The sequence below is a fragment of the Megalobrama amblycephala genome, linkage group LG17 (assembly GCF_018812025.1).
Source record: "Megalobrama amblycephala isolate DHTTF-2021 linkage group LG17, ASM1881202v1, whole genome shotgun sequence".
In the NCBI taxonomy this organism is placed as follows: domain Eukaryota; kingdom Metazoa; phylum Chordata; class Actinopteri; order Cypriniformes; family Xenocyprididae; genus Megalobrama; species Megalobrama amblycephala.
In genome coordinates, this window is record NC_063060.1 from 16427610 (window position 1) to 16454236 (window position 26627).

Sequence of the window (26627 nt, forward strand, 5' to 3'; positions counted from 1 at the left end):
ATAACAGCAAATGGACCGCTGAAACCGGCCTTCTTTCCTTCCTTTCGTGCCGCCAGGACAAGGGGCCAAAGTTTGTTCCGACTTTCAATGTCCGCTCTGGATAGGGACTCCTTGACATAGAGAGCGTTCTCTCTAAGGTAAATAGAATTCTTAGCTTCCATCCAAATGATGTCGCGGTACCTCCATGTGACGAAACGAATGATGATGTGTTGCGGCGAGCCGTCTGGTCGTTGTTTGCCTACACGATGGACCACATCCACAGCCTCCTCCAGCTTGTCTTTGATTCGCGGGACCACTCTTGCAAGATGATTTATGGTGATCGTTCGGACATTTTCTTCCTCACGTTCTTTCACTCCGAGCAATTTCAAACACCATCTACGGCTGTACCTTTCTAACTCTTCCACTCTGGACTTGAGAGACAAATTCTCTTGTTGCATATGTTGTATCGAAGCTTCGGCCTTACCGATCTTTTCGCCATGAGTGGCAACATCTGAAAGGAGTCGATTGACGTGTCTGACAAAGAATTTACAGCCGCAGTTGTGATCTCAATGGAGCTCTCGATGTGAGTTATCTTTTGAAAAACCGCGTCTTGCTTGGAGTTCAGGGACTGAATAGCATCGAATATCTCAGTAAGCGAAACAACACTATCAGATTTTTTCTTTTTTCCAGGAGGACTTTTGCTGGGTGTAGCAAGACATGAGTCGAAATCCTTTTCAAACTTATCTTGTGATCTAATGGAGGCTTCTCCGGATTCAGGCACGGAGACATCCATGGTTTGTTCAAGAGATTCACAAGACATCAGACTGTCCATGTTCCACGAGGCACGCAAGTTCCTATTTGTTCGTTTTTTGCCCATTAAACTTACAGGCGGGTTCCAGCTTTTGTTTTACAGTTTTTAGCGAGTAAAATCATCCGCCATAGGAGCAAAGTAATGACCCGTTGACCAAAAAAAAATTCTTTCTCAATCAGAGCAGGTGCGCATAACAGGTCTACTCAGCAAGACGCCATCTTGGCCCCCCCCCCCGGGATTAAGAAAACAGTCCTGTGCAGGGCTCTACCACTGACTCATAAAGACACTCTTTGCCGCCATCTAACGACGTAATAATGTAACTTTCACTGAAGTTCACTGAAATCACAATTACTTAACAGACCCTTTCTCAATACATACAGCATTTTATTTATATAAAACTAAATATTTATTGAATAATAATATTTAAATGAAAAATAATTGTTTGCACAATAGGAAATGAAATAAACACAAGCAAACAATTCAGTCAAAAGTACAAAAGCAGTGCTCTAGTTATTACAGGATTTAAGTTAAATAAAAATATAAAGATATGAAACTTAACTTTGCCTTTAGCTTTTCTCGGCAGGTACATGTCGCTGATGGCCTGGAGCGTTATGTCACAGTTATGCTTAGTTATGCTTATTAACATGCAGGATTGTCAGATGACACTGTTTCTGGCATTGTCCCTCAGGCTTGTTGGCTGCATATCTTTGTTTTAAATTTGTGTGTGTCAATGTGTTTTGCAGTGCTGATGCCCCTTTTGGACTTATGCACAGTTCAGCCTGATGCTGCAGTATCTTCTCATGCATTCTTTGGACCTTCAATCCAAACTGGGTAATGCATTGTCTCTTGCACACACTCTTTATTCATGTGTTTAAAATAGTCAGATCCAAAGATATCTTATTGACTCAGAGCCGTTGCAGCATGTATGAATTACTTTCACTGTGCCCTTTAGGCAGCCTCCTGCACTCTCAGAGTTAGTGTCCCTGTATGTGGGCCGCTGTCACAGCCTGTGGAAAGAGGCGGGACAGATGCTCTGGTTGGAGGAGAATGTCAGAAAAGTGCTAAAGAGGGTTGACAAACACGACCCTTATGTGGAGGACTGCCAAAACAAGTAAGAAAATAAAAATGAACACAGATGTGATTTTGTGCCTTTTTTTTTTTTAAGTTTGTAGATTTGCCTTTTCAGTATCGGATTACACTTTTATTGTAATTGTGCTGCTTATAATTCCATCTTCATCCTGAGAGTGACATGTCATGTTTACCAGGAGAATATGATCATGAATGTCTCTGTCTCCTTTGACATCTGACATCATGGCTTTCACATATTGTACTCTGAGTAATAATAATAATAATAATAATAATAATAATTAAAGTGTAGAGTGATAATGACATACAGAAACTACAAGTCCGATATGCACCCGTTACTAAAAGTTAAAGCTTCAAATGGGCAGCCGACACCTCTTTTGCTCAAGCTAAAAGTATGCTATGACACATTATTGGAATGCCATGTACAGGCAGACAGGGTCTCAAACTTCACATTTCCAACAATGAGGGTAGGCAGAGGAGTGGAGAGCAATGATCCAGGAAGAAGTATGGTACCTGGAGAAGAAAAGAAAAAGATTGAGGATTGTGGAGCTAGCATTCCAGGGAGCCTGCAAGCTTGTTGGGGAGAGGGGCACCATCGGGAAAAGGGAAGGCTGTGGTTCCCCCAGGTTGTTCAGACAACCCTAAAGCCATATGTGGTTCAGTGGTCTGAGAAGGTGAAGAATATCATCCTGATCAAACTTATAGTCTCAGAAGGATGGGTCCATGCCTTTGAAAGAAATCGCCAAATACCCCAGACTTTTGCAACAATGTTGGGAGAAAGTTGAGGTTGGTTGTAGAGGATTCCCTACCCAGTCAGTGTGTAGAATGTTTACAGCCATTTGAATGATAGAAAAAGAGAAGACAGCAGTTTGCAGTATGGGGGAGGCAGCAGAAAGAGCCTCTTACTGGCTAAGGAACCGTAAAGAAGAGCCAAAATGGAAGCCAGGAGGAGGAGATGAGCAGTGATTTGGCCACCACTGCCAACCCACCAAGGGGCGGATGTTACGATTTAGGTTCGAAACACCCAGTGAAAGTTGGATACCATCTGATAACTTCAACCTCTTCTGGCCAAGGCTACATTCACGGAAGGTGAATGTAGGAGGAGCATCGTTTAGATTTTTTTATTTACATAATTAATATGACATAAGATTAAAGATGAAATCCACTGTATAATGATAATAAAATATAAGATTAGTGTTCATAAAATGCATAAAAAAAATTAATAAAACAATTTGCTATTTAAAAGGTAAAGTAAAAAGATATGTTTTTTGCTTACATTTTGTGTTGGGTGCCTCTCTTTTAATGCCTGAGTGAGAAACTTTGAAAGGAAACGTTGGTGAGAATGTTGATGTTCTTCTGTGGGTCTTTACTTGACAGGAGGAAGCAACGATACCAGAGTGCTCCCAGGAACATCCATAGACATGTGCTGATGTCTGAGATCAAGGCAGCAACAGCTACTCTTCCTCTAGTAAGACCTCAGCTACATTTTCATACAGTGGCAGTAAGAATACAGTGATCAGTTTGAAGAGAGATACAGTGTTCTGTTTGAAACCACATGTAATTGAGCCGTTGTTGATTTGGAGGGAATCCTCTGTAAACATTCATAGCATGTCACCAAGAGTCTTTTGTGTGTGTTTGTGTGTGTGTTGTGTGTGTGTGTGTGTGTGTGTGTGTGTGTGTGTGTGTGTGTGTGTGTGTGTGTGTGTGTGTGTGTGTGTTGAAATCACAAAACTATGTAACGATCTTTAGCGATATTACAAGTATTTAATCAATTAGCTCAAATCATGGGCGAAATATATACGGTATATATAATAAATCATAACACGTTATGACTAATTATAATATAGATCGCCCAAATAGGGAATTATGCACATATATTGTGAATTAATTACAACGGATTATATTCAATTACATATATGATTAGTTTTAGTTTAATAGTTGTTTTAGAAAAAACTATCCTAGTTTGTCCAGCAAGCCATCAGTTTTCTCATAGACTATTGTAAAAGAAATTTTATTCTCTGGCCACGAGAATAAATTCCTATCATAGCATCAAAGCGTAAAGCAATGTTGCAGAAACGAAACGTAGAAGTGACTTGGTTTTCTGAATGAGCAGCAGAACAATCGAGCATGAATATAATGTATTTAATACAGTTGTGGCCAAAATTATTAGCCCCCTTCATAAATATGATCAAAGATGACTCTAAAAATAAATCTGCATTGTTTATCCTTTTGATCTTTAATTCATAAAATTAGCAAAAATCTAACCTTTCATTGAAGGAAAAGAATTGAAAGTGGGGCATTGAAAATCCCCATTTCCACTATCAGGGCAATAATTGAGAAGTTCCAATCAACTAAAGATGTTACAAATCTGACTGAAAGAGGACTTGTCTAAATCATCCTAATGCGCAGTGAGGAGGAATGTTTAAGTGGCCAAAGACTTTCCAAGGATCACAGCTGGAGAATTGCAGAGATTAGTTGAGTCTTGAATCTCAGAAAGCCTAAAAAAAATTATCAAAAGCACCTACATCCCCACAAGTTGTTCGGGAGGGTTTCAAGAAAAATCTCTGCTCTTATCCAGAAACAATCTCCAGCATATTCAGTTGTCAGACAAGACTGGAACTTCAAACGGGACGAGCTTCTATGGACAGATGAAACTAAAACAAGAGCTTCTTGGCAGCAAACCCACCAGATGGTTTTGGTGCACACATGGATAAAAAGTGCCCCATGTCCACGGTTAAATATACTGCTGGATCTTTAATGTTGTGGGCCTATTTTTGTGCTGGAGGTCCTGGACAACTTGTTCAGATATATTGTATCATGGATTCTATCAAATACCAACAGATAAAAAAATCAAAACCTAACCACTTCTGCTATAAATCTTATAATGTGCTGTGTTTGGATCATCCGTCGGGACAATGATCCAAAACAAACATCAAAACCAGCACAAAAATGTGTCACTGAGCACAAAATGAAGCTTCTGACATGGCCATCCAAGTCCCCTGACCTGAACCCTAAAGAGAATGAGTGGAGTGAACTGAAGAGAAGCACCAACATGGAGCTGGGAATCTGAAGGATCTGGAGAGATTCTGTATGGAGGAATTGTCTCTGATCTCTTCTCGGGTGTTCTCCAAACTCATCAGGCATTATAGAAGACGACTCAGAGCTGTTCTCTTGGCAAAAGGAGGTTGCAAAAAGTATTGAATAAAAGGGTGCTAATAATTGTGGGCAACGTGTTTTGGAGAAAAAACGTTTATTTCATAATGTTATTTCCCCCCCACTTTCAATTCTTTTCCTTCAATGAAAGGTTAGATTTTTGCAAATTTTATAAATTAAAGGATAAACAATGCAGATTTATTTTTAGAGTCATCTTTGATCATATTTATGAAGGGGGCTAATAATTCTGGCCACAACTGTATATGAAATTGATAATACAAAGGTTATATGGCTAAATATACACAAGTACTACACATATATAGAAAATGAAAATAAAGTTAAGAAAACAGAGGTGATCAAAAGAGTGGCAACTTAAAAACAGTTAAACCTTTGAGAGCCAGCAAGGAAACTCAGTTTACACAAATTTTAAAAGGTTGTTACTTGCATAAGTTCATGAGTGCTGTAGGCCTTTCCGTAGTGTTTCAGTGTGCTTGGCTTGGAGCGATTGGTCCTTTCCGGAGGTCGCTCTCCGGTGGGTTTTCCAAAGCAAGGTTTTAACTTGAGAATAAGATAACCAGAAAAATAAAGAAGAGAGTCCGTCTCCTAGGTGATGGAGGATGGCAAAGGCTTGACAAAAGAAAAACTTGAGCAACGAAGAGACGCGTGTCATTGTGTTTTAAGGACAACAAACTAGAACGCCTCCTCGGGAACGTCCACCAATGATACGGGTGCAATTTTGGCAGGCAAAACCTTTCTTTGTCTTGTCTTGCGGCTCGATTTGCATAATTTATGAAGTATCAGATCGGAGTGTCCTTTCTTCACAGTACCATCAAAAATAGAGCAATGCATTGTACAGTAATGTGACATACATTGTTGAATAAGGCATAAAGAGAGCTTTACAATGAAACCAAACTTGTCAGGTGGCAAAAGCATATAAGGGAAGATACAGTTTATACTCGAAGTTTATCATTTAGAATGATGCTAACACAACTACAGTCATAGCTAAGCTTATACACAAGGGATACATACATATAGCTTGTAGTACAACGGCGGGTACACTTTGGCATAGTCATTTTTTGTACATATAGTCTTCATGCGTGTTTGTGTGTGTGTCTCTGTGTGTGCGTGTATGTTTATTGGAGTTTTTAGTGCTGTCTGGTATGCGGACACATGGCTTGCAGTAATTCGATCCGAGTTGACCACGATCGTTTGAAGTCACAAGGGAGATGTTCAGGAATCTATCAAAATAGCCATAAAACGTGTCCGGTGAGGTGTTAGTGTCCGCCAGGCCAGAGCCAATGCGAGATTTACAAACAAAAGTTCAATGAGTTAAGGCTTAATCACAGTTTATGGTGGGCCTGCTAAATTTTGATCCTGTGCAGACCTTACAACTACTTGTGGAGAAACACTGTTTGGGTAATTACATTCATTGTGCTTCAGTTCTGCTATTCTGCACCAATGTTAAGTGATCATCTTGTAGCAAATTATCTCAAAGAGGAAATATTAATAATTTATCATAATTGATTGATTATTTATGATTACGAGTTATGATGACTTATGAATACTTGGATCAGTTAATATTATTAATTTGATGTAGCTAGATTAATATTACAATCAATTAATCAGTTCGTCCAACGAACATTTTTGATTATTCATTAATTTTAAGAAATACTTCTCAGGCTCCTTCAGGGCATCGTGCTGATGACCCAAACCGAGTTTTGTAACGATATGCTAATGCGTTCATAAAATACAGCATTTTCTTTCAAAATTCAAAATGGCTGATATGGAAAAATTGGATATCATTCGACTCCGCATGATGCCCCGAATCTAACGAGACCATATTTATACAAAATTTTTTTTTTTTTTTTTTGTATCTCTGGACCAGTAGGCTGAAACACTGCATGTTGCCTAAGGTCATGCTTGTAATGACGCACCAAGTTTGGTCTGAATACGATAAAGCGTTACAGAGATACAGCCTTATGTCTATTTTCGCAAGCGCTACGTAAAATTCGTTCGGTTTGGGAAATTGACTTCCTTAACATTTTGTCGGCATGGTCTGAAGATTATCTGGTTAATTGTTTGTGAGAATTGAAGTAACGGCCTAGGAGGAGTTTGAAAAAGTAGGTGTTACGGTTGATTCAAAATTGTTGGAGGGAAAATTTTCATGACGGAAAACGACATCATAGGGTGCACTTGAATAGTCTTGAGCCAAGAAATCAGATGAAAAAAGTTTTGTTTCTAACTTTTATGGATCAAAATTTATTAGCATAAAAATGAGTGAAATTTTGGAAAGGTGGTGGCGCTAGATGGATTGAGTTAGAGACTCCAAATTTGCTGTGGACACATTGCAGAATGCCTTCTATCAGTGTGCCGAATTTCGCAACTTTCCCGCATACGGTTCTATGGGCTGCCATAGACTTCCGGAGCGGAAACGGAAGAATAATAAGAACGCCAATGAATACAATAGGTACCTATGCACCTTTGGTGCTTGGCCCCTAACTAACGATTTCAATAGGTACCTGCGCACCTTCGGTGCTTGGCCCCTAAATCAAATACAACCCATCTGATAGAAAAAGCTAAAACATATGAGAGGCAATTTATTATAAGCACAGTTCAGATTAACTAATTAAATGCCAGAGTAAATGTTTTTAACTTTTTTAAAAATTCTAACGTACAAGCTTCCCTATGTATTCCATAGTTTTGGTGCATAATTTGCAATGGCTGTATCACCAGTTTTCTTACGTCTAGGACGATCCAGTAAACCTGCATTTGATGATTTTAAGGTTCTTGGTGGGATATAATTGAGAGAACTGGCAATATGATTAGGTCCTTGTCCATTACAAGCTTTGTATGTAATGAGCAGTGTTAATTTCGTTTACGAATAATTTTCGTCATAATTTTCGTCAATGACATTTTTTCACGGACGAAAACGAGACGATGACTAAATAAAAATGTGTTTTGAATGACTAAAACTATGACTAAAATCTACTCTAATATTCGTCAACGACTAAAAACGAGACGAAAATGAAAGAGAGGGACGATTTGGGAAGATATCCAGTCAGGAATGCTGTCCTGTGTGGAAGATGCGCACATTTGAAGTGCAACGCGCTGATCTAACCGCGGGAAACGCGGCGCTGTTGCGCGCTCTACAGGCTCGCGCAGCAGCACTTCAGACTGCTTAGTTATTAATGAATAGCGCACAATTATGCCAAGAGATTGCTTATAAACTAATATTGATGAATTACGACAATGTTTACTACACTATGTTTATATGGTAATGTGTTGTAGGTTGTAAGAATGCATATTTATCTCCCTCATTAGTAGCCTGCTACTACAATAGGCTACAACGCAGGCTGCAGACATTTCAGAATAAGAGTCACGGTGTATTTCGGGATGGTTTATAATTATAATTTTTTTCCTGGTCATTATTGTTATTTTGTTTACACAATAAACTGTATTTAATTTAATTTCTATTTAATTCATAGTAAACTACTGTATCTTCTGTCACAGGAAGGAAAGACTAAGAACATTATTTGACATATTATTCAATATATTTTACAAGTATAAGGGTTATTATAGTTAACTAAACCTAAAACCAAAGAAATCTTCATTATTTGAAATAAACTAACTGAAATAAAAAACAAATGTATATAAAAAAATGTAAACGTATATTATTTCATCTAGTTTCTAAGCTTTACCTTAACCTGAGGTATTAAAATAACAGAAATAAAAACTTAGACATTTAAAAGTGAAAACTAAAAGACATAAACACAAAAAATTAAAAATCTAAAACTAAAAATCAAATCTAATAAAATTTTAAACAAAAACTATAGTAACTCAATGATAAGTGTGTCAATCCCTGAAATATGCTGAATTTTGCTCTTTCGTGTCTTTTTGCACTTGAACGGTCAAAAACCGTCTGCTTTGGTGAGCAAAGTACAGTTGGGTGAACATAAACAGTTTGGGGAATATCAGATGTACCTATATCAGTGTATAGGATCTGTGTATTGTTAGAGAAATGCTTTATGCATTACAATTTAACTAAATTAGATTTTAGTCGACTAAATCTAGTGTAGATTTAGTCGACTAAAATCTTATGATATTTAGTCGACTAAAACTAAAACAATTTCCGATGACTAAAATATGACTAAAAATAAATGGCATTTTAGTCAAAAGACTATGACTAAAACTAAATCAAAATTTGCTGTCAAAATTAACACTGGTAATGAGGAGGACTTTTTGAAATCTATTCTAAATTTTATAGGAAGCCAGTGCAGTGCAGCTAAAACTGGAGTTATATGTTCTCTGTATCTGTTTTTTTTTTTTTTTTTTTTTTTTTTTTTTTCTCCTGGTTAGTAACCAAGCTGCTGAGTTTTGGATAAGCTGAATTCTATTAATTGATTTTTATGAGAGACCTGTAAAAAGTGCATCACAGTAATTAAGTCTACTTGAGATTAGAGCATGGATTCTGCATCTTTCTGGTTAATTCAAATTCTAACATTCTAACATTATTCTAATGTTATGTTTGTAGCTTGTTACGAAATAAAAAGGCTCTTACCTCAGAAAACGATCTTTCCTTTCCTGTCAGCTGTTATACTGTGCGTGTAGCGCACACTCTTCAATTGCACGTGCAAATGCGGCGGTCCACGCTGTATATCATTTCATATATAAAGCGAAAGAGAAACAACGAGCATGCAATGGCCTAGTTACGTTGTCAATTATTAAGTCATGAAATAAAAGTAAAGTACTGATAAATCACATAATTGGTAACATTTCATGTTAGTGTATTGTGTATTTACCATGTTAACTGTTGTTTCCGGAACCCCAAAATGCCACTTTATTTTCACGTTGTGTTATTTTGTATTTTTAAAGGGGTCATGAACTGCATTGTTTTATTGTTTTATAATGCTTCCTGGGGTGCACTTATAATGTTAGTATGCGTTTTACATCCAAAAATGTCATAATTTAGAAATAAAAGGCATTTTTCCTACCCTGATTTTAACCCTCTGATTTGAACGCTCTGTTTTAAGGGGCATGTCTGCTGAGACTTCAGTGTAAATGCCCACTGCTGTGATTGGCTAACATCTTTGCATGTACTACTCTCTCTTTTAGCACGTTTTTACTATTACAGCTCTCAAGGTTAAACTAATCGTGAAAGTGCTGCATTACATTTAAATCTATGGCATTATATTTAGATAGTGGCATGAAAGGTTGCAGTGATGAACAGCTGGTCAGACATGTTGTTGATCTCGTCATTGCAACTCAATTTCTGCACGTTTCTACATACGTTTAGTCATGGGTTTGATTTACTGACACAGAGACAAAGAACATCTGACTGTACATGAATCATTACAGATCAGGCATTAGAATGAACAGTTACTTACATGTTGCATTGCTGTCGAGTCCATGCACTGCACAATATTTTGTAATCCTCAACGGCATGTTTATTGCTTGGTAGCTCGATCCGGTTTAGCACCATGTAGGCCTATGTTATTTACCTGTTACATGTCATGTGCGAATCGGTGGGCGGGGCTAAACAGTCAGTGATGAAGTAGGCGTTGATCATCTTGCCCTTTGACGTTATAGATCCCCACTTTGGAAAAACCTGTCGTTCACTGGGCCTGGTGTCAATAAAAGCTTTTATTGGACTAACAAGGAAGTTTTCAGTTCTGAAACTTACAGGATATTCTTATAGTATTGTAGTGATTTTTACTTCATTCACCGGTGACGTAGTGATTTTTGATCACGTGTCACTTAAGGTGTGGTTATGAGTGTATCAGATGACCCCTTCCCCCTTTTGTAACATGGGGCACCAGTTAAGAATACTATCTGAACAATTTAAGAACACTCCAAAAGAGCTGTTCCATAATTCAGATTTAATATAAAATGGAGGAAGTCGGTCAACTGATTTATCTGAAGGATTTGTGAGAGTCTGCTCAACTAGTAGAGTCTTTGGTCATCAACACAAGGAAGACAGTTATAGTAAAATCAATGAAATTTATTAACAATAGACATGCAAGAGTAAATACCACAATGATTAATAATGAAATAATGAATATGCACTTATAAAAGATAGTGAAATAATAATCAAAGGAGAATTAAATCAAAGAAACACATAAATGAAGTGAACACAGAATGGATAAATGCAGTGCTGTTGAACTGAATGTGGAATGGAAGAGAATTGTATGGGAATGCTTCTTATGGAAGCCACCTAATGGCTCTTGTAAAATGGTGATAAATAATTGCTTATTTATCATTCAACAAATAATATCCCTATTATTTGTAACAAGCTGACCTCAATTACCTGTTATCTAAACAGGTTAGAAAAACATATGCTGCATGTATAAACTAATGCCAAGGTCTCTAGAAAAGAGGTTTGGTAAGTTTATATTTACGTTCCACACAGTCGGGTGATCAGTCCGGTAGCAGAGACGTCTTCCACTGATGATGCAGGCTGCGTGCAGTGGGAGGGTGCGGAGTTACGATCCAGTAGTCGTGCCACGCTGGGCTGGAGGATGCTGAACTTCGGTTGCGCCAAGAGGGTCCTTAGGATGGACTGGGCAGCTGGGTCAGATGAATCTTCACAGGTTCCTTTGCAGGCTGGCTGCGTCGCTGAGGAGCCGTGTGGTACAGGCAATGTCTGCCGATGCAGAGGTCCTTTGCGGGCTGGGCTGCGCTGCTTTAGGAGCTGTAAGGGTCAAATAAAATCCCTCAATGCTGGGGCCCCTTTTGGCAGCTAGAGTGCAGCTGGAAGCAATGTAAAAGGTTTTGCTCGCAAAAGCTTCACCTTAACCGTCTTGTAGTCTCTTTCCTCGTCAGGTCAGAAACTCAGGTCGTGGAGTGTCTGTTAATGTCTCCTTCCCCATCGAGCTGGAAACACAGAACAAGGGTGTGTCTACCCGGTGGACATATGTGGCGCTTTGCCGATCCTGGAGTGTGATTGGCTACTGTTATCTGAAGCAGCCCTGGTGTTGCCCACCCTGGTGTGGAACTCATTTGCATAGCATAAAGTACAGTGTTAAAATAGTGTCTTTAACATTTTACCCATGCATTATTTCTTTACCAAACCTCTTTCAAATTATTAAAGGCATCATAGGGAACAGATAGACACCAGACACGATATGAAATGGTTAAATAATTTTCCATGCATTTGTTTATTTATTACAGTTTTTCTCAGTCGCTTTGGTGCATTTCTCACATCACTATTTACATTTGCACAACAGTTAATGCAGTTCTCAAAACAATTAGTACAAACTGCAAAACCTAGTTGATAAGCTGCAAAAGCGTGTCACTTGCTCAAAATGGATAGGTCATTCCTCAAAAGCAAGTATTCATGTCAGTGAAAGTGTCAGTGTCATCAAGATGAAAAGTCCTGACACCATTGTTTATGAACAAGATAGTCAAATGGCTTTGTCATGTTTTCATTATGACAGTTTACTCTGTCAATGATTTCCAATGCAAAAAAGTCAGATCTTGGTGACACTACCTGAAAATGCTCAAGACAGCACTATATACTATTTGCACAGACATTTGAAAAATACAGTAAAGTTACACATTACTGTATTTAGTGAGGTAACTGAGTACAAGATGCTGAATATGTATGTTTCACATTTTTACTGCATATGCTCCTTGCAATTCTAATTTGTTCACAGCATTGTGCAAAAGAAAAAATACGCCTTTATTTACAACAAACATAAACTCCCTTTGGGTAGAGCTGTGCACAACTGTAAACAATATTGCAGTACATATGGCAAATCTTTACTGTAACACAGTAAAGCTCTGACAGTGATTGTAGAGAAGTGGCTTATCATTGGTTCATCAGTGAAAGTTGAGATTCACCTGAGAGAAACTGTTCAATTTAGAAGACATTTTCAGAATTTCAAAATTTGCTTGACAGATTTTGACAACTAGTTCAACATTTTTGTATGTAATGACTCAAGCAATGACATGAGGACTATTAGTTTTATGACTATTCAGCATTCACAAGTATAATTAATTTTGACTGACACGACATAAGCAAATGATAATGTTATAAAACAGCAGAGAGTTGTATGAAAGCAATTGATGCATGTCCAAAAGCATTTGCAATTTGTTCAAAGGAATGAGAAACTGCTACTATGATGTGCACAAATGACTAAATGTTGTGGAGGTTGAACTAATTGTTGTGCAAATGTAAATAGTAATGTGAGAAATGCACCAAAGCGACTGAGAAAAACTGTAACAGGTCTGTCCCATGACCTGCTGTTTTAACAGCCAGTAACCATTAACATAAACTGTGCTTTGCATGAAGACGGAGTGGATTTGAAGCAGTTTAGATCAAATTAAGGCCTCCAAACATAGGTATGAATGGATTTTAGATAGATCTATGTGGCCTCTCTTTATTTCAGTCCCTGATGCTCTATCCAGGGGGTCCTGAAGGAATTTTTATGGCAGTCCTTGCCTAAACCTTAGGAATGAGTTTGGTGGTTAGAGTCAATGTGTCGTCCAATGAGATGTCCTCTCCTTGGTTTTGGTGGGTGCAGAAGGTCCCTCTTCCTGCTCTGTAAGAGGTGTCTGGTAGTTGTCCCAACATCTTATCTGATGTTGCTGAACATTTGTTTGTTCATTTACCAAAGATCCAATCACAGTGTGGCACATCCTACACACCAGCAGTTAGAGAGGGGCCCTGTCGTAAACTGGTCCCTGGGATGCCATCTTGACTGTTGTTCACAACAGTATGATGACCTCTTATTTGTCAAAAACTCAAGGAAAATTTGATTTCTCAGTTCATCACCCCTTTAAATTACTCTGGTGGCTCATGCCAACTTACCAACTTTATTTTATTAACACAAACTAGTTTGGGACTGCTATTTAATAGCCTTACTTTATATGCCTATTTATTCATCAGTATTAGTCATATTCCTACAAATAAATTTGCTTGTTTAACACTCTGGAGTCTGAGGTATCGCCGACGATACCACCTCGGTTTTTTTCTTACCAGTGTGAAAGAGACTCAAAATACTCAGTCAATGTTGCACATACAATTAAGACTTATACACCATTTTAATCTGTTGAATATCTTCTTTTATTTGTGTACACTCAGAGTAAAAACAAAATGTTGTGCTTTTTGTAAAATAAAGAAAACTAACATGTGTTATCCCTTGTCTTCTCAGAAAATGAACTGTAACTTAGTGAATACTAATCACAAAAAAAATTTGACTTAAGTCTAAAGAAACATTGAAATGTCAGGTTTCAAATTGTGTAAATCAAATCGAAAACAAAAATGTATGTAATCTGTATGAAAAGAGACGCCCGTGATTCAGCTCATTAGCTGCTAATGCGACCACGCCCACGGAACGAGCGCTATTCAGACGCAAATTCTGAGGCAATACATGTGTACATCATCTCAATCGTGTATTTATTGTCTTCAAAAGTGTTTATCTGCATATTATAGCGATCTCTTGAAGCCTCTGTTAGTTCCTGGAATATCACATGGCCTGTTCTTCTTTAGGAGGCATTTGTGGACTAAATGTACACAGAGCGCCCTCCGGCTGCAAGTATGAATTGAAAACACAGTATCCTGCGCTCACAGTGATGACTAGAAATATTGAATAAATATCACTCCTCTGTATAGAAAATTGACATAAACATATGAGAATACATCAGTATTTCTCCAAATGTGCATGCTTTAAAGCATATTAAGTAATTATGGTCACTGAACACAAAACCAAGCTTCTGCCCTGGCCATCCCAGTCCCCTGACCTGAGCCCTAAAGAAAATGAGTGGAGTGAACTGAAGAGTAGAAGCACCAACATGGAGCTGGGAATCTGAAGGATCTGTAGAGATTCTGCATGAAGGAATGGTCTCTGATCTCTTGTCAAGTGTTCTCCAAACTCATCAGGCATAATAGAAGAAGACTCGGAGCTGTTATATATATAATTTATTTTTTATAAAAAAGGAAATTTGAATTCCTAAAACAGTGGGTCGTGACTTAATTACCATGGGAAAATGTGGCCAAACCAGTTGACAACCACTGATGTAATTAGTACATCGGGTGTTATAGGATATGTTCCCGGTTCCAGCTGACCTAATTTATGCAGCCTAACAATCCTGCAACGGATGTGAAAATATAAATTGATAATGTGTTGTGTGTATACCAGGTTAAAGAGATGTGTTTTTAGTCTAGATTTAAACTGACCGAGTGTGTCTGCTTCCCGAACAATGCTAGGAAGACTGTTCCAAAGTTTAGGTGCTAAATCGTCCCCTTGCAATTAAAAAGTTCTATCTGACATTTTTGTCAAAATTGAGTTATTCACATATTCGTATTCTGTGACAACTTATTTACGCTATGTGATGTTTCTTTTTTTAAGTTGTGTACATTTTGCTCGCTCAAGTTCTGGGGAGATCAACTATTTAGTGCTTTGTAAGTAATTAACAAGATTTTAAAATCTATACGATGTTTAATAGGGAGCCAATAGGCAACCTTCTCAGTAGAGCATTACAGTAATCTAGCCTTGAGGTCATGAATGCACCAAGTGTTATGCATTTGTCATTGAGAACATATGTCAAAGATTAGATTAATTAATTTTAATATGGATGAATGTGGTTTTACAGATGCTAGAAATGTGGTGTAGTGATTTTTACTTTGTCCATCCTAGGACACAAAGTAAAATAGGGATTGGTACTCATGTACCGCTGACATTGTGATTTTTGGACACATGTCTCTTAAGAGGTGGTTATGAGTACATCAGATGACCACTTTCCCCTTTTTCCCTAGTTCAGGGCACCAGTCAAGGTCTGTTACCTTGGCAGTATGAGAACACTCCCAACAGGGGCTTTCATTCATTTAGAATTAATGTAAAGTGGTCAGCTGATTTATCTGAAAGATTGGTGATATTGCTAACTTGTAGAACATTTTCTGTATTATCAGCACAAGGAAGACACAAGTGTAATAAAATAAATTTTATTAACAATAAGATAAACAAGAATAACTAACACAACTACTAAATGAATACTATGAATGATAAAGGAATAAAGTGCGTAAGATACATAGAATACAAGTGATTAAGTTGGGTGTGGCTATGGAAGAGCTACGTTATCTTATGGAAAGATAAACTGTTTCTCTGAAAATAATAAGGTGGAGAACCTTATTATGCACCAAACAAATAAACGAAAGATTATTTGTTATTAACTAACATCAGCTATATTACATCTAATGGAAATTAGGAAATTATATACTGATAATATACAACAATGCCAAGGTCTCTGGAATGAGGTTTGGTTAAGTGATATTTACGTTTTACTTGGTCGAGTCCGATGACGGTGATGTCTTCCACTGGTTGTGCTGGGCGACAGTGCAGTGGGGAGAGGAGCCAGAATCAGTTTCAACAGTTTTGAACACGAAGCTCTGTGGGATGCTGATCTCCTGGAGCACCAAAAGGTCCTAAAATCTGGAACACGCAGATGAGGCCCTGGTGTAGGTGCAGAAGGTCCTTAACAATCTGGAACACGCAGACGAAGGTACCTTGAAGTGAAGGTTTGCTCTCCTGAGCTTAACCTTGTTGCAGATGTTGTTACTGTCTCGCCGGACGGAAACTCTGAACGTAGTGTTGGTTGATGTCTCTTTCTTCACAAGCTAGAGGCTCAGAACGTGGTCGTCTCTGTTGCTACCTCACAAGCTGTAGGCTCAGATCACGGGATCTGTTGTTGTCTCTTCTGGATGGACCAGAGGCTCAGAACGGTATATCTGTTGTGTCTCAGCTTCGCAAGCCAGGACTCAGAACGGTCTGTTACGTCTTCCCCCTTTCAAGGGCAGACTCAGAACGGTGTATCTGTTGTGTCTATCCTCGTGCAAGACAGACTCAGAACAAGGAGTGTCTGTTGAAAGGGTACCTTTATCCCTTTCCGATGAGGAGGAGATTGCATTTTGGCGCTTCTCCATTCGAGTGCTGTGATTGGCTGCTGGCATCAGAGGGGACACACAGAGTGTGGCCCACCCTTCTCTCCCCTGTGGAACTCATTTGCATAAAGCACAAAGTTGGAAGTCTTTATAGTGTCTTTAAAGTTTACCAATGCATTTCTCACTTTCCAAACCACCACCAGAATACCTTTGGCAATATTCTAAACAAATGGAGACTAAACATGATGGAAAAAGATTGAACTGTCATTCAATTGTACATTAACAGCTAAATTTGTATCAGATGTTGCACTACAAATAGCGGTCACTGAGAATACTTATTTCTGTGAATAAGTATGAAATGGATGTGTAGTTTGCATCAGTTCTAAGGTTTTCAAACATAGTTTTGAATGGATTTGGATGGATCTTTGTGATCTCTCTGTTTCACCCATTTCTGCTAAGGTCCCGAGGAATTTTTATGGCAGTCTCTGGCTAACCTTAGGAAGTAGCATCTAGATGGTGAAGGGCAGTAACTGCCTGTGGACCAATGAGAAGCCTTGTCCTTCCCAGGCTTGGTACAAGAGGTCTTCTTCTTACCCTCTAAGAGAGGTCTGGATGTTGTCCTTCCATCTTTATCTGATGGCGTTGGACAGTTTGTTTGTGTTAGTCCACCAAGATCCAATCAGAATGTAGCAAACCTTTGTCCACTGTTCGGAGAGAGAGGGGCCCAGCCGTAAACTGGGCCCTGGAATTCACTACAGTGGCTTTCAAATGAAAGATTGGTATCATAAGGGCTTTTCACACTGCACTTAACCCTGGGTTATCGTCATTCTAAACACCGCTTTTAACCCCAGGTAAAGGAACATTTCACACTTATTTAGAAACGGGGTTAGCACTGCTTTTTATCCGGGGTTATGAAACCCTGCTCTGGAGCAGGGTTAGCACCACTTTTGCGGTGTTAACCCAGCATTGCTTTGCCAAACTTGTACAGTGTGAAACGATGCAGTGTTAGAATGTTACAGCCAGATATTAGAAATTTACAACCAATTGCGTACTTATATTTGCGCGCTTTGAACAGTCACGGAAACACTGCGCATTGTATGAACAGTAAAAATGTCAAATGCTGACAGAAAACGTGACAGTTTGAGTGAAGAAGAGACCGTTTCGTTCTTACCTTTTATAGTCCGAAATGTCCATTTCAATATAAACTCGATAGTACGGCAATACGAGGATGCGAGCTATGTAAACAGGTCACACACTGCGTTTATCCAATTAATGACACTGACACCGCAAATATGCAAATAAGAACATTAACCCGGGGTTTAGGTATGTACATTGTGAAAAGTCAGCTTATGAATGCCCAGAATTAATTGTTAACTCTGGGTAAATTATGAACAGTGTGAAACGTGAAGCAAGATAACCCGAGGATTCCGTTTACCCGGGGTTTTTAAAGACCCAGGGTTAATTATTTCAAGTGTGAAAAGCCCTAAAGAGAACACCCCAGGTTCCTGACAACAAAGATTTAAAGGGTTAGTTCACCCAAAAATTCTGCCATTAATTACTCACCTCTTCAGCCATTACTCAATCTCTTCAGCCATCAAGTGTTACAGTATTCTAGGTTATTATGTGCAGAGGTTTTTGGTCCAATAATTAGAATCTGTTTTTTTTTTTTCTGAATTTAGTTGTAGGAAACTGCTAGTTATCCAATTTTTTTATATCAGCTATGCATTCCGTTAATTTTGTGAATAGGTAAGTTACATCACGAAGAAATAGAAATAAAGAAATAAAGAGCTGAGTATCATCAGCGTAACAGTGAAAACTAACGCCATGCTTCCTGATATCTCCCAAGGGTAGCATGACAGCAGGGCTATTAAACTGGCGGCCTGCGGGCCAAATCCGGCCCACCAATCATCTTCACCCGGCCCGAGGGCACCCAACCTCCCCCCTCCTCTTTCCCTAGCGGTGCGGCTAAATTTGGTTAGATACGTGGCTGCAGTGGCACCTGCAGCTGTACAGCTATATATGCACTGTTCGTAACATGCACGCTCCCCCAACTGACCTGAGAAATGTTTTCTGTACAAATATTTCAGCAATTATGTGTGTCCCATATTTCTGTCAACTTAACCAGTAATTCCAATCATTTGTGAATTAATCATTTTTTTGCTCGATTCTTTCTTTTCCGTGAATTGGCTAAACGCGCTTGCATAACCATCTGAAATGATTCTAATTCGTTCGGACCTCTATGTCACTGAATCATCTGAAGTTGTTTCTCAGTCAGTAACAACAAATACAGAACAAATAGTGCTGTTTTCAGGTGTTTCACTAGTTTGAACTACACAGCATGGCCCAGTGGATAACGGAGCGAAAGCTTAAAGGAGCTGCGTTTATTCCCAGTCCTGTATACCATTATTAAACAGCGTTGTGACACCCAGTGAGAAGCGTTTTAATTTGACACACACCTCTTAGTTACAAACCACAAATCACTCGATTTAACTAGTTTTAAATTGGATGAAACAGCCTCAACATTCCCAACAAGACTGAGTAAAACACTATTCACTCAAATATCATTTAATGATAACATTAAACCCTGAAGAGTTGACGTGAAACACTAAAAGCGCTGAGAGAGATGCTAAAATGTATGCCTGGCCTAGAAATTTGAAATGAGTGCAGAAAAAACAACAACAATCCCATAATGTAATGCCTCTACAGTATTATACTGTATTAGGAGTGAAATGGGCTGAAAACAGAAAACTAATGTATATTTAAAGACAATGTTTTTCTTTGTGAGGTTTGGTTAGTGGTGTCTAAAATGCATCTTTACGCACAACTGCCAGCCTGCATGGAGAGCTTCTTGAGACTCCAGAGACACCAGCAGCTTCAAATACCTGTTTGCTGCTCAACACTGGCTTTTTTTATAGCTGCCCTTTTAATACAATTAATTTTTTTGAAAGGAGCTTTCCTTAATAAGCCTTTATCTAACCGAATTCTGCTGTGCTCTAAATCACTCACAAATCTTACGATAATTCGATAATCTCCATTCAGTTTCACACAATATTAGTTGTTTTCATGTCTTTTGCACAACATTGCACCATTACATGCTTTTCATCTTCAGAAAGATTTTTTTTCCTCTCCTTATTGCATGAGAACTGTGACTTAATGTGGAACAACCATAGATCTGGAAATTATTTTGTCTGAGATTGATACCAGTTATCTAAAAAGACATGGATAAATAAACAAACATTTTCTTAGAAAAACTAAAATCTGAATGTTTATTGTACACAAATCTTACTGATTTGTCTCTTGCATAATAATTTGGAACGCAGTGTATAAAGCGTGCGTACACACAAATGGGGCTGGAAACGTGCGTACGCCAGTTCCCACGCAAAGGTTGTGATCTATAAAAAACAAACTTGACAGGAGAATGTGTGCACCTTTAAGCAAACTTTGAGCCGTGCGTACGGACATTCTGGAGACAGAGCAGTTTGGCGACACCGATGGTGAGCTGAGGGACTGACGGCAGATGAAGGAAAACCACTTTAAATCCTAATTGAGTCATAATCATACAGTGCATGTTCACAATAACAGTTAAAATAAATAAAAGAATGATTTAAACTCGCATGGAAACTCACGTTTTCATTTTGATATATATTTATATTACACTTTCACTATTGGCGATAAGTGCTGAAATTACATTACGCAGTCATTACAGAGAAGTTAAACAGAAATTATATGAATTTAGATAGTAGATGTGCTACTTTTGATCACTTTTCCTGTGACACGCTGCTTTAATGACAGCGAGGAGCGCTAGGAGCACAACATCTGCAGTTTTGTTTAAAGAGGAATTATTATGACAAAATATTTTAGCGAGAACAACGATCAATGCACACTTAACTTAGATATTATGGAAGACACTGCTGGATTTTGGTGGTCGAACGGTCCATTGTCCTGTTTGAATAGCTCCAATGATAATATCTTACTGTATAACCGCAGCTGCATGGAGGTGTTGATGTCGTGTGAAGGATCTTCAAACAATTACCACTGAATATGAAGGATATAATTTGTGGAAAACTGTAAGATTTGCATGTTTCCTTTTTAAAATACTTCAGTGAAGCGCAGAGAAAGACAATTGTATTTACACTGCAATAAATAAGTAGGCTGATCTGTTTCCACTAAAAAATATAGCCTATAAACTTCCTAAAAACTATGTTCACCTTATCAGCAAAACTTCATAAATTTGATTCGAATTGTTTAAAACAATTAAAATATTATTTGGCCAGTGGAAATGAATGAATCAACTCTATTCTAAAACTTTTATCTTAAGTATTTAATACAATTTTGTTTTTATGCATATTTTGATATATTTATTCTAAAACATAAGAATATTGGATGATTTTTAGCAATGTAATGTGTATGGCACAAATGTTAACCATGGTGTCACGTGGATGGGAACATGCATGGAAATGATATGCAGATGAGGTTATGCATAGTAAAACTAGGCGTCTTAAGAGCCATATATGGTGATTTTGGGAGACAGGAGACAGGGTGGAGATGCATGTACGCACAATCTTCCGCTGACTGGGATTTATAAAGGGATTTGTGCGCAGGATCTGGTGTACGCTTGGTTTTATAAATCTGATTTTTTTTGTGCGTACGTACACTTTTAGGATGAAATCTACGCACAGTTTTATAAGTGAGGCCCCAGGTCTAAATGCCCTCTGGAACACATTAGAGACGGATATAAATCCGATCGCTCAAACCACTTCAGGAGGTGGTCTGGGAGGGATTCAAGTCAAAACTGAACAGGTCTGAATGCATCTGGTTGTTGAAACCACATATGTAAATTTAACTCCTCCCAAAAATACTAAAAAATAAATGTCTGAGAGCATGTTATAGGCTAAACATGTTATAGTCAGATATGACAGCGCTACCGCAGCACACATTGCCGGATTAGAGTAGCTGAGTATCTATTTAGCAAGACAAAGTGCAAACTGCTGCAAATCAAATTGAAAGTAAGTAGCAGGCGCTCAAAACACAATCATCTTCATTAAAAGTAATGAGACTAAATGATCTTACCAGTGCTGTTGCCGCGCTCTCTCCTATTAGTTCCTGGAATATCCTGTTCTTCTTTAGATTAATATGTGGACTAAAGGTGCACAGAGTGCCCTCCGGCTGCAAGTATGAATTGAAAACACAGTATCCAGCGCTCATAGTAATGACAATAAATATTAAATAAATATTACCCCTCTGTATAGAAAATTGACACAAACATATGAGAATCCATCAATATTGCTCCAAATGGGCATGTTTTTAAGCTAAAAGGCTGTATGAAATGCCATAGAAGTAACATAATTGTTCAGACACTTTGCATCACAGAAATACATTATATTTTAAAGTATATAATAGAATACCATTATTTTAAATTGTAATAATATTTCACAGTATTGCTGGTTTTTTGTATGTTTGATATACACCATGATGAGCTTGAGACATGATCACAGAGGGTTTTTTCACAACCTAACTGAACCTGACTAACCTGACTGAAAGGCCTCATTAATATGCAAGTCATTACAGCTCATTATGCGATTCTTTTGTCTTCTCAGGTGTAAATGACCCATTATTCATGATGATTCACGCCTCCACGCATACTGTGTTTCTTGACAAAAAGTGTCTTACAAAAACTAAATAAATATATTGTTATAAATGAACGAGTAGGCAGGATAATTTTACATCAATTTGAATCAAAAACTCTAGTCTACAACCTCCAATACCCAGAAGTCTTATGAACACAGATTTAATATATTTTTTTGGCTTTATTTCAGTGACTTAAGTTTTTCGTTTTTTTCAATAACCATGCATAAATGTTATTCCTTCAAAAACACAAACATGTACATACATGTTGCTCACATATTATTGTAGCCTAGTTTGTGCTGAATACAGTGTAATGACACTTTTTCCATTAATGTTTATGAACAACTGAAAAAGCACAAATGTCAGGGCATGTCAAAACTTCTCCAGGGCCCCGAAAATCCTCAGACCCCAGAGGGTTAAATAACGTAAATCTTTCATGGGTTTTCTACTACATATTTCAGTAAGAGTCATCATTTACAGTGGTGTAATGTAACAAAGAAGTAATACTTCGTTACAGTACTTAAGTATTTTTTGGGAGAATCTCTACTTTACTTGAGTTTTTATATTTCTGTCAACTTTTAATTTTACTCCAATACATTTCCTAAATAAAATGTATACTTTTACTCCAATATATTTTCCCAAAGCATTTTCGTTACTTACTACAAAATAAAGTCAGAAGAACACAGACTGCAAGCAAGCATGCGCAAACAAGTGCTCGCACAACCGCGGTTGATTTCATTTTCCGGGTTGCATCCGTTGCTGGAGCGGCTGAGAAGAGTGCGCTGTCATTATACAGTATGAGAGCGACCTCTAGAGGCGAAATAAAAACTATCACTGATGCCTCCTAGAGTTTGTTTTGACACGTGACGTGAGGCTGCGAACTACACAGAGTGGGACACTTCAAAAACGTATTTAAACAACAAAACAGTATGTTATACAGTGTACACTACATTACATGTTTTCATATCACTATAAAGTAATTAGTTTGTTGAGTAGATGCTGCATTAGTGGAGAACAGTATTATGTTTGCCATCGAGGCTGAGAGGATGCTAACATTAGTAGTATCTCAAGCTTTTAAAACAATGTGACAAAAATACCAAGTGTTTGTCACGATTGTTACCATTCATTTGCATTCGTTATATCCATTTGTTCTGTTATGCATTCATTACCCAGTGAAGTTGCATATTTAAACTGTATCCTCCTCATGCAGCAACAGAAACATAAATCAGAAATGTATTTGATTTCAGTTCTTTTTTTATCAGCACTGTAACACATTTTGATTAGCTAATCATCAAGTTTTCTAAAATAGAGGCAAATAATGTGTGAAAGTATACATATAATAGACCCATGCTATCCCTTTGTTTGTAAAGATGGTAATTTTTAAGCATGACTGTTTGGATTTATATGAAATGGTAACACTTTACAATAAGAGTCCATTTGTAACATTAAATAAGGTTAATAAAAGTATTGTTCATTTTTAATTTCAACATTACCATTTTAACATTTTAAAGTTGTCTCTTACATTAGTTATAATGCACTATGAATTAACATGAACGATCAATGTATAATTAATATATTAGTTTTTTTATACATGTAAAATGACAATAAACAGACATTTTTTTAATTCAAAGAAACAAAATATAAGAGTTAAAACTGAACACAATCTTGCTGCTCAAACTGTGTATAGAACAATTTTTAATATTTTTTTGCTCCTTTTGTATTTTACATTTACTTGTACTTTTAATTTCAATACTTAAGTACGTTTAATATCCAAAAAATACTTTTCTTAAGTACAAAAAATATCACATACTTTAAAACTTTTACTCAAGTAACATTCTAAACAGTGACTTTAACTTCTACCAAAGTCATTTTCTGGTAAGATATCTATACTTTTACTCAAGTATGGTTTTCGAGTACTTTATACACCACTGATCATTTACGTTATATTAAGCCATACAAGTCTTAACACCAGGGGTTCTCCTTTAAGTATTTCTGCTGTAAAAGCGTAATATGCTTACATTGAAATGTTGCCAATACATCCATGTTGTATCTTTCACCATTTATCCAAAAGTACAAAAAAAAGTATGTTTTGTGTCTGTAAAAGTTATGTATTAATACTTGTATAACAATGAGACCATTCAATAAGTGCCTTGATTGAGGATTGAGCCTTAATTATTGGCTTATTCTCATCAATAAACTTAAATATCACTCAATAAGTGCCATAATATATGAGGATTTAGCTTTCACTTTAGAATAGAGGGTCAAATTGCCTTTATTAGTACTGTATTAATAGCAGTTTGGCCTCAATTATTGGCTTATTCTGGTCAATAAACTTGAATATCACTCAATAAGTGCCATAATTAATGTGGATATACCTTTCACTTTGGGGGTCAAATTGTCTTTATTATACTATTTTAGCAATTTATAACTGCAAAACCATTCGTAATTAAGCATAATTGAATTAAGCATAATAGTTTATTGTTTGGTTAACTTAATAGAATGGCACAGAAATATAATTACATCACTACACAAAAATAATATATGGCTTATTAAATTGTAGATAATGACTAAAAGGTGTTTACTGTACATTCAGTTTATTTTTAATTACTAGGTTACTTTTGTTTATTTATAGCATAAATGTGTTTCTTTCAAATGTTTTAATAATTTGTAAATAATGGTTAATATGCCCTACTATATGTTACGTTAATCATTAATTACTTTTGTGTCCATGTTTAACTAATGAATAATTGTGAACAAGTAAATCATTAATTACTAGTTTATTTTTGCTTAACTAATGCATAATTCAGTACCCTTAAAATGTAAAGTTAATAATTAATTACTATTGTGTCCATGTTTAACTAATGAATAATTGTGAACAAGTTAATCATTAATTAGTGCTTAACTAAAGCATTATTCTGGACCCTTAAAATAAAGTGTTACTAATAATTCTTACCAATAAGACACGGCCCACCTCAACTTTTTGATTTGATAATCCCACTCTCGAATTAAACTACTTGAATAGCCCTGATGTACAGAGTGAAAAGCAACGGTCCTAGTACTGAGCCTTGCGGTACTCCACGCTGAACTTGTGATCGGTATGACATCTCTTCATTTACTGCCACAAACTGATAACGGTCAGATAAGTATGATTTGAACCATGCCAGTGCAATTCCACTAATGTCTACATAATTTTCGAGTATATTCAAAAGAATGTTGTGGTCGATAGTGTCAAACGCAGCTCAGATCCAGTAATACTAATACAGAGATAAAACCACGATCTGATGAAAAGAGCAAATAAATTTGAATAAATAAAAAACTTAAATAAAAATAAATAAAATTAAAGCTGCAAGCAGCGTTGAAAGGGCCCTCACACCCGGGCTCACCGCCACCTGTTGGCCTCAGGAAAACAGTGAACAGTGGGCGACATGCATGTAATCGAGTGAATACAGGAGAATTATACCAAAGTCATTTCAAAATGCCACACTTCCTGCTATCAACAGGTGGCGCTTTGATCATAACTGAATATTGCTATGTTGATGTCTTCAGGCCAGGACTTTTATTGAACATGTGAAGTTTGGAGTAGATCGGACATTGTATGCCTGAGTTACAACAACTTCCTGTTTCTTTAGTGGCGTTAATCGCATAAATTAGCACTCAGCCAAGTGTTGCATGATTTAACGTGTCTCTAGCATGTTTGGTACTTCGTGGCATACTAAAATGTGAATCTGGTAGTGAATTACAGTGTAAAGCATACCATTTCCTGTTGCTAGCAGGTGGTGCTATGGATAACTGAATATTGTCATATAGATGTCTTTAGGCCAGGACTCTTATCACACATGTGAAGTTTGGAGCAGTTCAGACATAGTATGCCTGAGTTACAGCAGCTTCCTCTTTCATGGCGAAACATCAGACTTTGTCAGGCCGCCATAGACACGCCCTTCAGCAAAAACTCAAGATCTTTGAAATTTTTCATTGCTAAGGTCTTAAGATTAGACTGATAACATTTGATGTTGATCTGGTTAAATCTCTATGAGGAGTTAATCACAGTGTAAAACATGCCATTTCCTGTTGCGCCCAGGTGGCGCTATGATTGTA

The 26627-nt window shown here is 37.4% G+C and overlaps 1 protein-coding gene across 2 annotated transcripts in view; it reads left to right on the top strand.

Moving 5' to 3' along the window:
• tcf25 (transcription factor 25 (basic helix-loop-helix)) overlaps positions 1–26627 on the top strand; it is a 112302-nt gene that overhangs the window by 58848 nt on the left and 26827 nt on the right. For both annotated transcript variants that reach the window (XM_048164303.1, XM_048164302.1), the window contains exons 7-9: positions 1534–1621; positions 1743–1901; positions 3254–3344. In XM_048164303.1, the coding sequence (XP_048020260.1) occupies positions 1534–1621; positions 1743–1901; positions 3254–3344 (338 nt within the window). The remainder of the gene's footprint in view (positions 1–1533; positions 1622–1742; positions 1902–3253; positions 3345–26627) is intronic.